General features: G+C 44.8%; 2 protein-coding genes across 2 annotated transcripts; one reads left to right on the forward strand and one right to left on the reverse strand.

The window, feature by feature from the left end:
- The first annotated feature begins 14,188 nt into the window (after positions 1-14,188).
- On the forward strand, positions 14,189-16,037 carry LOC6599326 (nucleolar complex protein 4 homolog B). The gene is made up of 4 exons (XM_026991308.1): positions 14,189-14,353; positions 14,417-15,119; positions 15,188-15,717; positions 15,913-16,037. Exons 1-4 carry the CDS (start codon positions 14,219-14,221, stop codon positions 16,027-16,029), a joined length of 1,485 nt encoding a protein of 494 aa, XP_026847109.1. The 5' UTR covers positions 14,189-14,218; the 3' UTR covers positions 16,030-16,037.
- Positions 16,038-16,041: 4 nt separating this feature from the next.
- Positions 16,042-18,609, reverse strand: LOC6599325 (pickpocket protein 28). The gene is made up of 5 exons (XM_002024532.2): positions 18,401-18,609; positions 18,029-18,332; positions 17,818-17,966; positions 16,375-17,177; positions 16,042-16,317 (listed from the first exon to the last, which is right to left on the reverse strand). The coding sequence occupies exons 1-5, from the start codon at positions 18,607-18,609 to the stop codon at positions 16,046-16,048; spliced, it is 1,737 nt and encodes a 578-aa protein (XP_002024568.1). The 3' UTR covers positions 16,042-16,045.
- Positions 18,610-19,728: the final 1,119 nt, after the last annotated feature.

Genomic DNA, 19,728 nt, shown 5'->3' on the forward strand with positions numbered 1-19,728 from the left:
AAGGCAGGTGGGGACATGGGCAATCGCACGTGAGCACCGTGGGGAAAACAGAACAAAAATCCCTCATCGATATGGACTATAATGTAACGTTTGGAGTGCACTTTGAAGGAGACAAAATTACAAGAAATTAATTGGTCAAATAAATAGATTAATTTGAAAGAAAATTAAAAGTATGTACAAAATGGTAGAAAGTCTCAACTTTAGCTTCAGAAAACAGAAATCGTTGAAAAGGTCATACATTTCTCTTTTTATTTATCAATTAATGATCGAGCTACCGATAAAGGATAAGGCAGAGAAAAAAGCAATGATTCGGGATTGCACGGGTGCTTACCATCCTGTCTGCTGGCCAGAAATTGATCAGATTTTTACTTTCGTAAATCTATTACTAATGGCAGACTACTGATAGATCTAGAGAACTATGGAACACGAAATTACCGCAATCAGAGCATGTGGCAATTGATCCATTGACTGGATTTATCGAATGTCAATAGATTTGGGTTGCCTGAGGAATCCAATCGAAGCAGTTGCCATTTATCTTTTCATCAAATGGAATCCGGTCCCACTGCCAGCAGTCCGCAGCGGCAGCGGCAGCGGCAGCGGCATCGATCGATAGCCCTTGATTAATCGATAGCTGTGAATCTTCCTCAGGGAAATGCCCGACCCGCCTCGCCCACCCGTTCTGGATGGGCGGTCAGCAACTTGTTGGCTCCTGCAACTTCCCAATGTGCAAGGACGAGAACGACGCCGACGGTGACGGTGACGGCGAATGCTATTTGTCACAAATCGACAGGGACATTTCTCTCCCTGTACACGGCTACCGGAGATTGTAGAACGTGAGTGGGTCGCGGCACGAGGACTGAAGTCAGATATCAGTCAAATGCCGGGGCCACATTGACACGTATAATACATTAGCATCGGTTATTGTCTTAGAGGAAGTGGGAGGCGACGGCGACGGCGACGGCGACGGCGACTGTATCGAGTATCGAGTATCGACGCAATCAGCCTTGAAGGGGGCTTTCGCGGTGAGAGTCCTGGCGTCTGATAAAGCTGGCAACGCCTCGTTCATCGCTGCCGTTCGTTTTTTCGGTGGCAGTGGGTGGCTTTTCCTGCAAACATTTAGCCAGCACGTTTAGCGCCTCAACGCGTCTCAATATCCCGTCCCCAGTCCATCGCACAACAGCCTTTGGCTTTGGCATTGGCTTTGGCTTTGCCCTCGCCTTTGCCCCATTTGATTTGTATCCCCAGCGTGGGGGTCCGGATCGAGTGTGGGAGTGTGTGCTTAGGTGCGCTCTATGGTTATAGATACATCCGCATGTGTTCGGGTGTGTGTGCATATCTGAATGTATATCCAGCCCTGTTTGTACATAGGTAACTCGGCAAACAAATACAAATACAAATACCAATAGAAAAGTGAAAAGTAAACAGGAAACCGTAAGAGTACGGAAAGGGATGAGCCTTGGCCGAAGCGAAGCTGCAAATACCCTTTAAAGATCCATTTCCTGACAAGCCCCTTGAACTGTCTTCTCTTCTAAGCGGAATGGGAGTACCCTCAGTTAGGGTAAGGGTATCAAAGCCCCGGAAAAGTCTTCTCCTGTTTGAGCTTCCAATCTATTTAGTTACTCCTCCATAAGCCTTTTTTGAGCAGAGTGCAAAAACCAAAATCCAAAAGGAAAAACACTGGTGCATACTCGTACCATGACCTTTCCGCTCTTGCACACACACACACACACACACACACACACACACACCCACTCACACACACAGGCACTAACACTCTGTCAGTTGTCAATGGCAAAACGATGGATTCTTGGGGGTCCACTCAATGACGAGAGCAGGAAGCAAATTTGAAAGGAAAGCAAGCACGCAAAAGAAATCTATTTAAATGTTTAGCCGGCAGGCTCTTGGACTCGATTCAATGAAGAAGGCGCATAAAAAATACAAAAACTTCTCAATCGCTCGGATCAAAGTTTAATCGTCTGTTAGACTCTTAGCGGATAGCGGATGGTGGATGCCGGACAGCGGACAGCGGACAGCGGGCATGGAAGCCGACGAACGGAAACCAAAGCAAATCAAATCGGAATACTCGTAGAACCAAAGCAATTGAAATTGAACAAGCGAAGTGTGACGCTCTCCGGATTACAAAGTGATGCTTTGAAATGCGAAAAGTTTTCGAATTAAAGAGAAATGCGGCTGAAAATAGTCGAGAACCCTTCCTGGTCTTTGGACCGACAATCAATCAGTTTTGGCAACAGATTAAGTCGTTAAGAACCAGTCAGTCACATTTTAGCCAAGAGATCTGAAGACTGAAATCTGGAATATAAAAGATATTGATTTACTCTTTCTTCAATATATTTCAACTAAAGAGAGCCCTCCCATTGACCACTCACCACTGACCATTCCCTTTACCATTTCTAATGGAATTGGTTCACAATTTTTGGGGATCCCAAACAGGTTTTCAATAGCGAATAGCCCTTTGGGTGTAAGGCAATCCAAGCTCCAAAAATATTCAACAGGAAGATGGAAAATCGCCTGACTTGTTCCGCTTCCGCTTCCACGCCAAAGCCCCCAGAATCCTTTTCAGCGAATCTATCAAAAGATTCAAGGTAACGCACACAAAGACCGAAAGAGTGGAAGAGAGGCAAAGCAATGCTGGGAAAGAGAGGGAGATAGGAGTGTTGTCAGCTGTCCTTTATCTATTTTCATTCGTTCGAATTTGCCGTGTCTATGGATAGAAAGATAGATGGATAGATGGATAGATGGGTGTGCTGTGGCTAAACCATGAAATTTGCTTCAATTAATTCAAGACAGAATAAAGAATGAGGAGGAGATAAAGATATATGTATGTATGGTGGTACAGGTATGGTATCGAGAAAGGGAACCCGGAAAGAGAAAGGGAATGTCGTTGATGTCGACGATGACGCTTCACTTACAACAGCGTAAGCAAATATTTAATTTGTGTGAATGAGCACATCCGTTGTCGATGCCAGACTCGGCTCTTTATGTTTACCGTTACCGCTCTCAATGGTCAACACATGCGGACCCTAGACACTGAACAGTGGACACTGGACACTGGACACTAGACACGCCACTGGACACGCCACTGGACACAGTCCCCGCGTGGCAGAAGTGCTGCCTGGCCCCAAAATGAATTGAAATGAATGAAATGAGCGACTGGCATGGCACGGACCCCAATTGTGGGCCTCAAAACTGGCCGAAAGGCAAAAAAGGTAACACGAAAACTGAGTAGAAAGGAAAAAAATATTATAAGGGAAAGTTACGACCATTCACATGCTACATTAACCGCAACCCCAGCCGTAGACAGCCGTAGACAGACCCGGAACGGGGCGCTTTCCGAATGGAAGTTTGCCTCTTTCCTTACCTTTGCCACTAATGATTTCATTAATAAAATCAAATTAATCTTTTCTATGGGCAGAACTACTTAGTATTTAAGCAGAAGTTATGTCCACCGCCCACATGGGAATGGAATGGCGCCCACACTATTGCTCTACGGCTGTGGCACTCTGCGAAACGATTTCGCTTCTATTTCGCTGATAATTCGTTGATGTGGGAAGTTCTTGAATGATTAGCATCCAAAACACCAAATTAAAGAAAGATACATATACCATGTGTATCTATCGCTCCACATTTGGTTCTAGATCATCATTTAAATCGATTCCTACAGCTTTGTATCTAAGCATCTATCTGTCTTTATCTTCTATATTCCCATATGTGGATCTTTTCTGCGCGATATGCTGGCGATATTCATTCGGGGAACATTTGAATAACCATAATGCTCACATTCGCCTCGCTAACCCGGCAAGTTCTTGGTTGTTAGACACACCCACAATTCCGTGGCACCCGCCCCGCAACCCGCAACCCCCACACCCCAACCCGCTCTCATCCACACATGCACGACACATGCATTGTTGACTTCATAATTTAATGCCGGGACCACGCCCACTGCTACTGTTGCTGCTGCTGCTGCTGCCTCTTTGGTTCTCCAACTCTGGGGGCTCTGTTCTCCTTCTACTTAACCCGCTGGCATATTTTCACATTTCTTTTGTTCTGCTCAACATTCTCCAAGCCCGCCGGAACCCTGCCCTGCCCTGCCCTGCCCTGCTCTGAACCCTGGCCTAGCTCTCAAGCTTCTCCTCTCTGGCTGCGGCTCGGGCTCCCTTACCATCCCATCTTGTTGTTGCTCAAGCAACCAGCAATCCTTTGTGACATTTGACTCGTCACACACACACACACACACACACACATACAAGCACACCCCTACGCGCACACCGAACACGCACAGACATGTTTGGCATTGACTACTGTAACATGCATATTGCATACTTTTGGGCGTAAAAGTTTTATTACTTGCCTCGTGACAGGGCAAGGGCAAGGGAAAACGGAAAGCGGAAAACGGAAAAGGGAAAAACGACTCCCTCCCAGGGACCAGCAGGGCGGAGGGGTGCCTGAGACACAAAGTGTACGAAAAATTATAATTTGGCAAAAGTTATAAAACTTTTTAGCCGCACCATTGGAGCGGATGGTAGAAGAGGCGCGGGGGCGGTGGCAGTGGCAGTGGCAGTGGCTTCAAACTTCAGGTTAAGGCTGACGCTGAGGCGGGAACAGAGAACGGGAACGTTGTTCATACATTTTAATAAGCAAACGGGGGCCCACACACACACCACTCGTTGATGCTTAGCTGGAATCATACGTAATCATGTGTGAGGGAGTCATCTTCATGCTGCAGCAGCACCAGTCCTCCCCCGGTTGCACAAAGGAGCCCAAAATTTCAGAATGTTCAAAGAAATTTGTCATAGTAATTAATTATCTAAAGACTGGCACTATTTGGTGGAACAAGTGCCACAATATCCAATGAGCTCCATGGATTTGTAGACAAAATGTTGAAATAGATCCTTTTAATGGTTTCCCTTGAGAAAATGTATACCAGATCCCATATGCCAGAACCAATTGCGGATTTCAGTAGGCACATTTCTGCATGAATTCTTGTTGTATTCAGTTTCTCCATGAATGAACTGCTTGGGTGGCTGCTCGGTGCTCGGACCTGCCTTCACTGAGGACGAAAGGAAAGCTGGCTTTTGGAAAATGAACCAGCCCAGTGGAGCCGCAAAGTTTATTAAGTACACAAGTGGCTAACTACACATCATGAACATCCCCCCCCCCCCCCCCGCTTCCGTCCTGGAAAAATTCCTGGCCGCCGGCTCAATTTGTCTCCGTGTTTTCGGGGTCGTCTGTGGCGTCTCTACGGGCCACAGCCGCTGTCCACAGAAAATTCTTAGAATTCCGGAAATGAATGTGCGCAATTTCGCTTTGGACAAACAGAACGCAGCGCAACGCAACGCAGAGCAAACTATATTTTCGGTCAAGCCCCCCCCCCAGAGCCCCCCGGCCTCTTGGCGGCGTGTGAGAGACGCCAAGCAGCACCGAAAATTCATGGAAACCCTTGGGCGAGTGCGGGACCGCCAGTGGGATTGTGTTTTGAAATTAGAATGAATTGCAGCTAATTGGAATGAGTTTGGAATTGGAATTGGAATGAATTGGATTTGAATTGAATTTGCATTGACATTGGCAATGGCTATGGCCATGGCCATGGCTTGAGGTTGAAAGAGTTGCAAGAGCTGGAATGGATTTTGGAAATCGAATAGGATAGGAAATGAGTTTCCGTGGTATAACTCTACAATGATGAAAATGAAGGTCAATAATGCGTTGATTGACAAGGAAATGGCATTGCAATTCCATCTGCAATCTGTGGAATATTAATGAATAAATTCCAATTCCAATGAGCTGTTTGTGCATTTTAATATAATACATTATATAGGTATGAACACAAGTCGACAAATACAATGAGTTGTGCACGAAATAAGCTTTAATTTTAAATTCGAAAAAAAGTAAATCTTCTGCATTCCCTTTCGTGGACTTTGAGGCAATTTCTTAAACTCCTCTCCCATCACTCCCATCCACAACCGCAACCACGATGCCAATGCCAATGCCAATGCCATTAAGCTTTAATTAGACAATCGCCAAAGTTAGGCCACCAAACAGCCAAAAGCATGTGTGAGACGACGACTCAACGGCGGGGAAACTGTTTGTAATTTATTAATCAATTATTTACAAATGCGCACAAGGAGTACACAGAGCAAGCCGCCTACTCGTATGGGAGTGGCTCTGACACTCAACCTGAGGCTGTATTTCACTCGATTAGCATGCAACAGCAATCGCCAAAAGCCACCGAAAGTAGAACGACAACAGCAGCAAGTGGCAAGTGGCAAGCGGCAAGCACCACAGATACATATGTACATACGAGTATATGTATGTGGATGATAACTTCAAAGTAATATTTTGTGGGACACGTTTGTCTTTTCCCCAGTCCACCGCTGTGGGGTCTCCGTTTCCATTTACTTCTGGGAAATGCCTGTCGCTTTCATCTTGATAGCCCTGATGGAACAGCCAAGATGCCGCCAAATGTAGCACAGCAGCACGGCAAGAATTCAACTTAATTAACTAATTGTGCGTAGGGCATTCTCGAAAACTCCGCTCCTCTCAGTTGTTGGCCAAGAGAACACCCTAATCCAAACTATTTCTGTGACTCCAGGACCAGGACCAAGGAATTCATACTCTAAATACCTACTATTTCAATGGAATTTGACTTTAATCAAGTTCACTTTTCATTCCTTCGCAGTTAATTAGCGAATCTTCAAGATTCCATTGCCAAATACATGTCTGGGGAAAACTGTTTTTCAGGAATTTAAATGATTTTTCAAGAGTGAGAGAGGAAATGAAAAATTCAATAAATAGCTTAAAGAGATTTTTTGGTTTTGATCCTAGTTAATCTTAGATTTTATTCCATTTCCATTTCTTATAAATTTGATTAGATATTTTTTCTTTGCCCACTCGACGTTCAAATGTCAACTAATCCTGGGATCATGCGGAGAATTGCTTCTTCGGAATAACAACAAACAAAAACGTTTTCCTTTTGATAAATATTTGCATTGAAATCAAATTAAGATGTTCGCTTTTCGTCGTCGTCCTCGTCGTCCTCCCTCTTACTCTTTGAGCCACATTCGATTATCATTTTTGCTTGGCAGGCAGTTCACAAATCATTTGTTTACACGGAATTTTCTCGTTTTTTCCTCGCTTCATTTTTGTGCCCTGTACTCAGTGACCACAAGGGGTATATTGCCTTCGCAGAAAGCGGTGTGGAGGAGGCCTCTTCCTCATTCAGAGGGACCAGGAGCCTCCTATAAATCAAGAAAGCATTTAAGAGCCGTGGTTTTCGGGGTCGTCCGATATGAGTGCCGGGTATGGCAGTGTCGGACCCACTCGACTGCACTGTTGGCTCTTGTTGTTTTTTGTGGCATTGCGGTGCTGTGGCTGCTGCCCTTCCGCTTAAGTGATGTCAATCAATTAAATTTACACACCAGGCCAAGGGGAACGGGCGATGCGGTGGCACCCTATGGCACCCTCTGGCACCCTCTGGCTTTATACATTTTTCATGATACTCGCGTGTCGGTGGTTCGGTGGTTCGGTGGCTCGGTATCTCCGTATCTCGGCTACTGTCTCTGCCACACTCTCTGTGTGGGCGTGTGTGGGCGGTTGGGCGGTAAGAGCTTGAGCAAAAATTTGTAAACGTGTTTATGCTGCTTTTGTCTGTTTGTCTGTCTGTAAAGTGTGGCTGTAAAGTAAGCTTATGAGTGCTTCGGGGGCACGCACTGCGGAATGGCACTGGATAAGTTGCCACATGAGGTGTGGGAGGGAGGCTGAGGCCCTAAAAACCTGGGAATACTCCAGGAACAGCAGCAGCGGCAACAAAATAACATTTGCATTTGGCTGTGGTGTAATTCCTAAGCTTTATGGAGCAAGAGCACTTATTAGTGTCCTGAAATTGCAGCATTTCATTTGCTTGAATTTCAAATATTACGAGCCATATTATTGCTTAGCTGATTAGCCAGAATCATGGCTCATAAAACAATCCCTTGGGCATGGGCATGGCCCGAGAGCTCTCTCGGGAAGCCAATGGTCTGATGATTCTGTAAGCCGTTTCACGAACTGTTTATTACCGCTTTGCCATTTCAATTAGTTGATTGTTTCAAGCCATATTTTAAAGGGTTCACCCATTGATTTATGAACGCTTTTGTTATTCATTCATGCACTTATTATTCATGGAAGATTCATCACTTATTCGTGCTCTATTGAGGAAGATTTATGCTCTGATTTATGAACTATTCCATAATTTATACACTTCTGTGTTGACAGAAAGACATTCAATCCCATGAACTGGTCTTTTTCAGATTCAACATAGGATTAGCCCTTCCATTTGCAGACAGTTTGTGCCTTGATTGATTCATGTTGTACCCCAAATTGTTGCACGTTTAACAGATGTTTACTTAAGAATTGCATACCTCCGATGTCTGTAATTGTTTCAATGCAGTTGCTAATTAAAGCAATTCACAGACGATTACCCCCATAATGGATTGATCCACTTCTGTGTTGCAATCAGTCGATTCATGGCTGTTTTAATTCTTAAAATTCATTCAACATTTATAGAATTTGAACATCAAATGATACACATTTCTTTTTGTTTCACCTCAGAGCAGCTTTTGAGCCGGCTTTTTGTAAATAAGAAACTACTAGTTTCATGGCAGGCCTCCTCGTGGCCTCCTGCATTCAGTTCAAGGCTCAAAATAAGTTCAACTAAGTTGCAAGTCCCCCGAGCCAGTTATGGTAGCTTGGTCGAAATCTGAATTCCGAAATACGTTTCATCACAGCATCGCTCTCTCCCGAGCACAAAATTTGCCAACTGCCGCCTTTAAGGTATGCAGGACAGAGATTTGCGTGCAACAAAGCGGGAATGCTGTGGCGTTGTAGCACCTCCCCTCCGCTCTCTGGTCAAAGCTTTCGAGTCCAGGGCTTAGCAGTGGGACAGTAAGAAGGCGGGATGTGGAAGCTCTATAACTTTGATGGGGTCGAGTCCCAAACATCTTGACTGACTGCACTTTATGGTTCATTTTGCATGCCTCAGCTGAGCAGAAGCTGGAGTCGGACCTAGACCGGACATGCCTCCTGGCAGTGGCAGCCAACGAGCAACAACAAAAAGGGGCAAAGTTTCCAAGAACCCATCCCAGTCGCAGTCCTAGACCCACACCCAACCACTCTTCCTGTCCATCTACTCATCCACCTACTTCTGCCTTATGACTATGCGTTTTGGTATTTTTACTGCCGCTGCGTTCCCATTTACGAGACAGAGAATTTTGAGTTGCTTTTTCATTTTTAATGCCATATCTTGGTCTTGGTCTTGGTCTCGGTCTCGGTCTTGGTCGCTTTTCCTATGACACACAGACACAGAGAGGGAGACAATGTTTGTGGAGGAGGTTGTGGCAGTGGCTGGGACAACCAACTCGTGTGCTGCGTTGTCCTTGCCTGCAGCGTTAAATTCTTGCTAAAATATTATGGAAAACTTGTACTTTAAAAAGAATTCACCAGAGAAATCTTTCGCTAGCCCTTACAGCTTTTCGTGTTGCTGTTACCGTGGAGGGTACTCAAAAATTGGCAACACCGAAAAGTAAGTGTTTTCAAGGGCATACCCTGCTGTTTGTCATCCCCAAAATCCTCACATTTATATAAGGTAATTGAAAAAATAATAAATATTCATAGGATATTTGTAGGATGCTTTAGAAAACACGTGAGAGTCCCAATAGTCGCATGGATATTATACACGAAAAGTGTAAATTATTATTTTTTTCCTTGGTTGTCCTGGAGGCTCGCCTGCAGGTTGTCAAGGCCTGTTCGGCAATTAGCCAAACATTTAAAGCCAAGCCATCCATCCACAATTTGTCAGTCGAAAGGAGCAATTATTTCAGTTCATTTCGCTTGACTTGACTGACGCTTTGGTTTGCTCGAACGGGCGGCTCCTCCCGGTGCTTCGAGAATCACTTAACAGAACCACCCTGGCACCACACCTCGCCCCACCCCTCGCCCCGTCTCGCCTTAGTACCTCTGGCTGGCTACGTTTACGGCCATGTCGCACCTAATTAGGCCAATTAAATTTAGCTGCAAATTACACACATTATATGTGCAAATTGGGCGGCGAATTGAAATTGAATTTAAATGCATGTCGGACGCAGATCGCGTGATAAACTTGTGGCAGATGCCCCATGGATTAGTCGCGAGTAGTTCCGTACGAGTTCTGTACAAAGGGGATACGAGTATTTAACACTTGGTTTGAGTGGGTGTTGGCTCAAGTAGAAAGCAGTTAAATTTCCAAATTATCAATTTTTAGGCAATAAATAATATAAGATCTGTTACGATCTGCGCCGAAAGCTCTGATCCATTATTAGAGCTTTTATAAGAGCCAGAACTAGCAGCAAAATACATTGAATCGCAACTGTATTTGTTTCGATGTTTGAACACCTTATTTTTGGACACTTTTCACTTCATACTTTCGGGATGTATTCGTCGTAAAACTCAAGGTTCGATATATAGATACTGCCCGAGGACTGTGTCTCTTTTCCTTCGAAAAATAATTCATACTTTAGCCCCGCCCACCTCGTAGTTCTTCAAAAAACTGTTTCAGATTTTCACTCTTTCGAATTCCTTTTCCACGTTAAAGACTGCAGAGATCACTCCGAAATGCACTTTAATTTCCACAATCATTAACTTCGATTCGTTATCCGATTGATTGGGTTCCCTAGAGAGCTCTTATGCCATCACTGCCAACAACTTGTCCGTGTCCGTGTCCACATCCTGAACAGAACTGAATCCCATCCTGTTTGGATTCCTAGTTTATTTACTATTTTCTGTGGGGTCAGCCATGGATATCGCCTTGGGGTTCATCAATCAAGCGATGAATAAAAAAAAACCTGCCCGCAACTCGATGCTCGATGCACAAGGAGGAAGGAATCCTATTCCCCCTCCCCCTGTTCCACCCCTCGTTTTGTCCCTTAAATTTAAACCATTTAGGAGCCGGGGGCAGGAGCAGAACCCGTTCCGGAAGTGGGAGTTCGTTTCGGATAGGCACGGAGGATGCGAGGGGGCGTGGGGGCGAGGGAGCGAGGTGGCGAGGGGGCGAGGGGGCGAGGAGGCGACCCTAATTAAATGACTCTTTTGCGGAAAGGAAGGACCAAAAGGCATCAAGGCCACACCGTGGGCGGAACAATTGAAGTATGAGTCCTACAATATATATTCAAGTCGTGTTTTAATTCAATTGCCGGCTAAAATTCTTTTCGGTATTTCGGCGGCATCTCATTATTTAATTTCCGGCTGGGAGCATCTTGCACTCACCTGATCCGATTGTGGGTCCTGGTCCGGGTCCTTCTCCAAGACGCCGGACAGTGCGGAATATTAAGAAGCAAAGCGCAAGGAATTTGTTTTTTAAGGAGAATACAATGAATTCGGGCACAAACAATATTATATTTCAAGCGGTTTCGATTTCAATTATTATTGGATGATGTTTTTCAGTATATTTTTTTTTGTTGCGTTTTTGGGTTTATGATAAGCTCTCAGCACAGTAAAAAAAATATGGAAAAACACGTTATTTTTTGAAAAAAGTGTGCGTTTATTTTTTAATTTGGATTTAGGTGGCACTCAAACAGGTCTGTGGTTCCCGCTCTCGGGTTCGGTTTCGGTTTCGGTTTCGGCTCCGGAATCGGTTTCTCGTCCGCCGCACAACTGTCGCGTAGGACATTCGCAAGCGAACTGCGCGCCTTCCGTGTCCAAATCGTCGCCAAGTGGAAAACCAAAACAAAAGCCGAGCAGCAGGCCACCGGAGGCCGAACCGAAGCTCGGGCGACGCGCCGATGGCTGATGGCGCTTGAGGCGCCGCGTGGGAGTGACTCAAAAAGCCACTCAATTCGCCACAGACTCCAAAATAAAAAAAAACGAAACCACATTCTATATGCTTTCATTTTGTAGGATCAACTTTTATTTTGTGGAAGTAAACTAAATTTGAATTTGAATTTTAACCAATTTACGCCACACCAGATGGCAGAAGGCATCCAGTCAGTCAGTCATTTGATTTCTCCATTACTCTTAATGAATGCGATTTGTCAACAGAGAAATTGCCGGGCAAATTGTTGCTGCGGCGCCAATTCTGTCCAATCTGTTCTGCCTTTCTGCGATAATAAATCTTCGTTTTATTATTCGGCTGTCCGATGCGATTAGCATCAAATTAAATGCCAAACAAAAAGTAAAGTTTCCTGGGCGAAAAAAATACCCTTTAAAAATCCATAGATCCATAGTGATCAAATATACTTCGATTAGCTTCGACATCATGTTGAGTTTTTACAACAAGTTGTTCTCCCAATCGGTTTAATGACAGAATGTTCATACGATCCTGGCTGTTCCAATATTATAGGACCAAGACATATTTTTTTATAAAAACATGAGTACTCATTCTGATCAAGAATATATACATATATTCACATATATATGTAACGTATCAAAACATCTACTATAATTGTGAATACCCTCTGAAAAGGTTATACAAAATAGCAAACATTTTCGTCAAAGCAACAACGCAGAGGAAACGCGGCACACAGCGGGGCACGCAACAGGCGCGCGAATTCTCACAGGGACCCAAATATTTGTAAACAAAGCCAAGAACCGAATCCGATCCGAAAACCGACAACGAAGTCAAAGACGAGTTGAAAACACGTTGAGCACTCACTCAATTGAGTGCAAAACCGGCTTGAGTAGATTTTCCTTATGAATGAATATGCAAGTCGGTGTTACTATGTCCAATTGTATCTGTTTTAACCGGCATAAAAGTGATTGAAATGTAACGATTTCCAATTAATTGTTATAATTTAATTGTTATTTAATAATTTACTCGACGAACAATAAAACAAAATATGTAAAGTTTTACAACAAATACTAAATGATATGCTCAAAAGAACTCACCGCTTAAATTTAGCGGGTAGGCCAAGGCGAAATATCGATGAGACGATAAGACGTAGCGCAATCGATAGGAGAATATACCAGATAAATCAAGTGTCTGCTCAATTTAAAATCAAGCAAGTGTACAAAAAAAAAACCCCAACCGAAAACTGCACTCTTAGCCGCTCCAATATATTATTTTTAAAACAAATATGATATTGGTAATATGAATGGAAATAAATGTACTTTATTAAGACAGTATAAGCGCCACAAATAGTCAAACGTATCGATATATTGTTTTAGTATCTTTAAAAATGTCAAGATTTTTGGAGTAGCATACATTTCTCTAATTAGTGACTGCACTACGGACAATCATTTTGCTAATTAACTGGAAATAATACCAGAAAATACAGCATTTTTTCTAACAAGGTGGCAGACCCCCACGCCGAATTTCGTACATCGCACACAATAGTCGATATTTTGTGCCAGTACAATCAACAGTGGCTTGTATAGGTATAACAGATTAAGACCAGAGACTTTAATCAAAGCCACAATGAAACAACTGAAGAATATTGTCGATTTGCCGTGCACTCAGAAAAGTATTTTCATTATTATCCAAAAAGTTCAAAAACTTATCGTCCACAAATATTTTATCACCAAAAGATATATATCGATAGATTGATGTATCAATATATACCTATCTACGGCCTCACGTGGTAATATTAAATTGAATATCAAAATCAAGGATTCAAAAATCCATCCAAAACACTGCAAATTGAATATTTTGGCGCAGTTTAGGTGAAACATATCATGGTTTTTGGCATGGATCTACAAGAATAGTTTAGAATCAGTAAAATTTTCCGTTATTTACCTCAAGTCGTTGAACTGCTTAAATAGAGGGGTCTTAAATGGGTTAAGTTTGTTTGCTTATCGGTATATCTACGGTATATCGGCATATAATGGTATACTTTGTCAATTTCATCAATCTATTAAATATCATTTTCAACGTTATATAGAAATCCAATAAAAGCAAGTATTTAGAATAGGCCAGTCAAGTAGAAAATTGATTCATCCATCGTATAAAACTATGAGACCATGCTAAATGGTCCATATAGCTAGTAATATTCCACAGAAGATCAAAAACGAGGAATTTGTAAGGTATAACTTGAAATCGTCAGTATATTTACGGTATATTTTTCAAATGAGACGATAAACTTCCGAGCGCATATTTCTTATCGATAAATCCCACCCACGGCCTCATGTGGTTGCTCGACGTGACTTTAAAACTTTAAATATTAATTCAAACTAAGAATTGATTGAAAAAACAATAAAGATGAAACGCCGCGCCTCATTTGAAGGCTCCAGCTTAACAGAGCAGAACACGCGTAGGATGCGCCTTCAGGCCAATGCCATGCTGAACGCCAGCACTTTCGATCCGACGCCTCTCGCTAAATTCATCCTGAATTTGGTAAGTCTTGCTTAGATTTCCTCAACGCCGGATACTGATTAAGCTAATCCCATGTCATTGCAGAGGCAGAAACCCGCCAATATCGATCAGAACGATCTAATGGCCGTCCTGGAAGTGATCTTCACCAATTTGCTCAAGCGCGAGTCACTGGATACGCAGGCGTTACAATGGGACTCCCTGTACACAGAGACGTGGGTTTTGCTGCTCGACCGCATTGGCTCGACGTCTCAAGTGGAGACCCTGATGGCCCTCAAGGTGTGCATGTCCCTGATTAAGGGTGAGGCCGAAAGCCCCTTAGTGGAGGGAGACTGGCCCATCGGCAAGCTGAAGAGTATTCTCGAAATTCTAATCAATGGCCCGGAGAGAACCATTGTGCTGAAGGAGTTCGGCAAGTACACCAAATACCTGGACGTACTCAATTTGTCAATCAAGTTCGCCCTCGAACTGGCACCCACCGGAGACTACCAGCATGACACCATCAAGGCGCTGAACTATCTTTCGCTGGTCAACCAATTGGATCTGGGCAAGGCGGTGCTCTCTGCGCAAAAGTACCATGTGGACACGAACAAGTCGCACCGGAGCTTCACCTACGAGAAGGCCCGCAAGAAACTGAACAAAATCTGGCGCGGCATAATCGCCTCAAGCAACGGCATAGATGAAGATCTACATCGCATGGTGCTGGTGGTGTTGCTGGAGCGCATTTTGCCCCACATGGAGGACCCCATCGGAGTCACTGACTTCCTGATGAACTCGCTGCATGAATATGGTTTGTCGACGCAAAATGCCAACGAATACTTCGCTTACGTTTCTCATCGATTCCAATGCTCTTTGCAGATGGACCCATCGCCCTGCTGGCGCTACAGGGCATCTTCGTCCTGATGCAGAAGCAGAACATCACCTATCCCGATGTGTACGAGAAGCTGTACCAAATGTTCCATGCTCGCGTTTTCAGCAACAAATACAAGTCCCGCCTGTTTTACTTGGCCGACATTTTCCTCACCTCGACACATTTGCCGGAAAATCTGGTGGCGGCCTTTGTCAAACGCTTTGCACGTCTTGCCCTGAAAAGTCCACCGAAGGATGCCGTGATCATGATACGCTTCATCTGCAACCTTTTGCTGCGCCACACTGGCCTACAGAAGCTCATTCGCGGCGATCCGCTGGCCGAACAGATCAGCGACCCATATAATGAAAAGGAAAAGGATCCGGTCAAAACGGAGGCCCTCAATAGCTCGCTCTGGGAGTTGCATTTCCTTCAAAAGAACGCCATACCCGAGGTCGCCAATGCGGCCACGTTTATCAACAATCCCCTGCCCATCATGGAGTTCGATCTGGGGCCCCTGCTCGACGTTGAGGATAGTCGGGTGAGTAAAAGCAACATTAAGTGAGTGAACAACCATCATTAGTGGGGACGAGGGGATGTCATGGTTTTTCTTAGAGACACACCCAAACAAATATTTAAGTTTGATTATTTAACATTGTTTATTGATGGTTTCTATTGCTAATCTGCAATTGATTTGGTTGATTGATTCATTAATTTCTTTGCGTTTCTCTCGCAGATATTCGATGACCTATTGAAGAGCAAGGCCAAGCAGTATATGCTGAGTTACGAGAACACCAAGACTTTAGCGCTGGCCAAGCATGACACTGTCACCAAGCACTTTGATCTAGTCTAGAATTTACTCTAAATATTTAAGCCGGATGATTGTAGTTGTAGTTGAGCCCCCTCGGACGAGCCAACTCGGTTTGAAACCATTTGGATGGTGAAATATAATTTATGCTCCCTGGAACAAAAGCCCTGTTCGTCGCATGGCCAGCTACTGGCGGCCGCTGTTGCGGCTGCTGTTGAAGCTGCCTCAGTTCGGAGCAGGTGCGGCAGGGTCGGATCAAGGCAAAGTACAGACACTCGGCTATGGAGAGGAAACTGAAGCCCAGGAACAGCCCCATCAGGCCACCAACATTGGCTGAAAGAGATACAAATTACTTTAATTACTCCAAGGCGACTCCTGGAATCTACGCACAGAGAAAGTCGGAGAAGCCAATAAACTCTGTCTGCTTGCTGGCCCGAAATGACTGGTCCTTGAAGTACATATTCACCACCGCCACATTGCGCTCCACATACGCGTCGCTGAAGTTGACTCTGAGATTCGGATTGGTCACCGCGAGGCCGTCGTGCGAGAGCTTCGTCGAGTAGGCGATCGTATTGAAGGTCAGATCGAAGCAGCTGGGCAAGCAGTCATCCAGGCATTCCTCCATCGCCTCGCTCGTGCGGAAACGAATACGCTGCACGCACTCCCTCTTCCCCACCGAGCAGATAGTGTCGTTGCGGTGTAGGCGCGGCATGTAGAATGAGACACAGCCGCAGTGGCGGAGCAGCAGCCCCGACAAGCGTTCGGCGGCGCAGTTGCGCTGCGTGTAATGAGCAAACCATCGCAGCTTCAGCTCATTGCGGAACAGACAACGCCTGTATTTGCGGTGGACGCGGCGCAGATGATTTTCCGTCCGGATTTTCGCTGGATCAATGCGGAGCTTGGTCTCCATGCCGGGGGCCAGCAGGACGCCCGTCTCGCGTACATTGGGCGACTCGTTGGGACTGTGCAGAGCGATCTTGAAGCCAATGCTGCTCGATGAGGAACAGTAGTAGGCATCGGCCTGCACGTCCAGCGTCAGAGACAGGCCCAGCGATTCGCCTGTTCCCTGGGCCGGGCGCGGATACAGCACACTGTCCGGATACTTGGCGCCGCGTCTGTATCCTAGCTCCGCATGCCAGTTGACAGCCTGGTAGCCTTTGGGTAAGGGCATATTTCGTTGGGAGAACGAAGCACTGCAAGAGAAACAACAACAAAAAATAAGATGATAAGAGCATGTGTAGATAATGCGCTAGAACTTTAAATTAAAAATACCACATTTTCAAATGTCCGCGCCTCTTCAAAACGCGCTAGGTCATTATCGAACCTGGCATATGGCGTCTATCGAGCCAAATGAAAAGTGAAATATATGTATGTATGCCTGAGCTTATTGTAAAGGTAATTCAAATTTACCAATTTATGTATTTCTAATTGACTTTGGTGTGCAATACAGTTGGTTTTTATTCAATTACACTCAGATACAAATTAACGCGCCTCATCGATAGGTTTTTACCTAACAGGGTCGCACTGGAATTAAAAACAAATTAGTCGCGTAGTATAAGCGTTCTTCTGCCAATTCAACTTGTATTCATTGTTTACTGTAAATATTAGCAATATATAGGTGCGATCTATGCAATGTATTGAATAATATTGACATACAATAAACACGCGCCTCATCGATAAGCAGCTATCGCTAAGAACAACAAAACGGACCATCGATGACCGTAAAGATGGGTGCACAAAAATTGAACAACATGCTGGCGAGTAAAGTGCGTGTTAATTTCGAGTGTTTCTGGCCAAAAGCGAGTGAACTGGGTGGAAAATATGAAAAAATACCTGCGTTTGTACATGTAACGTGGATGCAGCATGTTAAATACACAGCACAGGCCCTCATCGGTGACAATTGGATAGAACATCCTCGCGCATTCATAGTCGTCGGCGCCGAAGCGACAATCGATGACCATCGACTGGCATGGCTGCGATATCTGTGGTAAAGACAGGGCCGTTGAAATTTGGAATACACTTTAAAGCACAGCTGATTACATACATTAGTTATGAACTCCTCCCAGTTGGTCCGATCCTCGCTGACCCGCTGAAAATCCACCTTGCGCCGGCACAACACCTGCAGCATCGCATAAGCGGCCGTGTCATTGGCTAGGATCGCGACTCTGCTGGACAAGGCCTGGTTTAGATTGCAAATGGTGACGGCGGGAAATGGCTCATTTGTTATGTACGTGAGCTCCGGATCAATACCCACTATCACCGGGGTGGTGTTCCACTTGTCGAAGGCGTCATGTATGAGGTAGGCGGCCATTGAGACAACCGCCAGCATTGCGACTCCAAAAAACACTCTGCCAGCACAGGAGTAAGCTTAATCCTCTGTAGCTATGTGCAAATGTGTATGTTATGTGGCTATTACCTGTCGCTGCTGCGCAATTTCCTATTATTGATGTACTTCAGGCCATGTATGGTCGTATTGCGACAGAACTCATCTGTGTTCCTGGCTAGTATGCGCCGCCACGTGGCCATCGATATGTGGGTCCTCGCCTGCGGCTTGCCGCATAACTTTGGGTATGGCTGGCGGCTCCAGAAGTGACCCAATTGCCGGCGACTTCGGTGCTGCCGCATCTTCAGCCACTCTCTGAATGAACACATGGAACTGGCCCTGGGGTAAGTGTACATATTTTTACATCAATTTTCAATTTGCAAATTACCCAATTTGTTTATTTGTTCTATCCCGTCCGCTTGGGTGCCTCTTCGCTTGTACTGTGCTTGCTTCTGTGGTTTCTTATTCTCTGGCTGGATGTTTCTGTCTTCAGACACACTCTAAAGCTTGGGAATTGTTCAACGTACAGTCTGGTGAGGCACTGAAGTTGGCAGTAAGGTGGTTTTATTCGAATTATGTCAGGATTTACGACGAGTATTTTGTAGAAATTATCATGGGTATGCCATGTACATAGCCCTTGGTTGGTTATAGATGGGATTCGGAGCCCGAAGTCTAACAATTGCTGAACTGTGTCGTATGCCCTTAGTCTTTGAAATTAAACGACTTATTGGAATTGTTTAAGGGGCATTCAGTTGTTCTGCTAGCCATCCTTGCTTGTTTGATTCCTAATTATGTCAGTCTCTGAGATTTTGCTGGTGGTGGTGTTTATTTGTAATAGGTGAATTGAAATCAAGAAATTCAATTACAATCAGTCCTTAGGGAGTGCAGTCTATCAAAGAGTAGAATAATTTAATGCCGAAATCTGGCTATCATATATCAAAAGTTGCATTTGCATGTGAATGAGCTAAAGACAAGGTTTTCGTTTTACTTTTGTCCCGAACTGGCATTAATTGGAGAATTCTGGGAGTCAAACGAATGCTGCCTCATTAGGACAAACAGAACAGAAACGGAACCAAAATCGCCAGCAAAAGTAGGAAACCGTAACAAAAGCCAAAGGAGAAGTAGAAGAGGCAGCAATTGGGCTCAAGTTAGTACGGAAACACATACACATAAGCATACGCATACCCATGCACATAAACGTGCACACACTGGGAGGAAGTGCTGGAGGGTCCAGAGGGAGACAGACACTGGAGAACCACAGAAAACGACACTTGAACGAAAATCAAATTAAAAGCTTCAATGGCAAGAGACGACAGTGGCGCTGGCGCTGGCGCTAGCGATGGCGATGACGATGGCCAGACCCTGGTCAGGCGGAGGAGCAGCAGGACTTGGTTGCCACCTTGCCAGTCACCACATGCCAC

This window comes from Drosophila persimilis, unplaced genomic scaffold, assembly GCF_003286085.1.
Source record: "Drosophila persimilis strain 14011-0111.01,24,50 unplaced genomic scaffold, DperRS2 tig00000663-arrow-arrow-pilon, whole genome shotgun sequence".
In the NCBI taxonomy this organism is placed as follows: domain Eukaryota; kingdom Metazoa; phylum Arthropoda; class Insecta; order Diptera; family Drosophilidae; genus Drosophila; species Drosophila persimilis.

Excerpts from the sequence above, each read along its gene's own strand:
- LOC6599326 (XM_026991308.1), top strand. The coding sequence starts at position 14,219 with ATGAAACGCCGCGCCTCATTTGAAGGCTCCAGCTTAACAGAGCAGAAC. Across the intron at positions 14,354-14,416 it reads CTAAATTCATCCTGAATTTG|AGGCAGAAACCCGCCAATAT; the intron begins GTAAGTCTTGCT and ends ATGTCATTGCAG. Across the intron at positions 15,718-15,912 it reads TCGACGTTGAGGATAGTCGG|ATATTCGATGACCTATTGAA; the intron begins GTGAGTAAAAGC and ends TTTCTCTCGCAG.
- LOC6599325 (XM_002024532.2), bottom strand. The coding sequence starts at position 18,609 with ATGCGGCAGCACCGAAGTCGCCGGCAATTGGGTCACTTCTGGAGCCGC. Across the intron at positions 17,967-18,028 it reads GGGAGGAGTTCATAACTAAT|ATATCGCAGCCATGCCAGTC; the intron begins GTATGTAATCAG and ends TCTTTACCACAG. Across the intron at positions 17,178-17,817 it reads CGTTACATGTACAAACGCAG|TGCTTCGTTCTCCCAACGAA; the intron begins GTATTTTTTCAT and ends TTTCTCTTGCAG.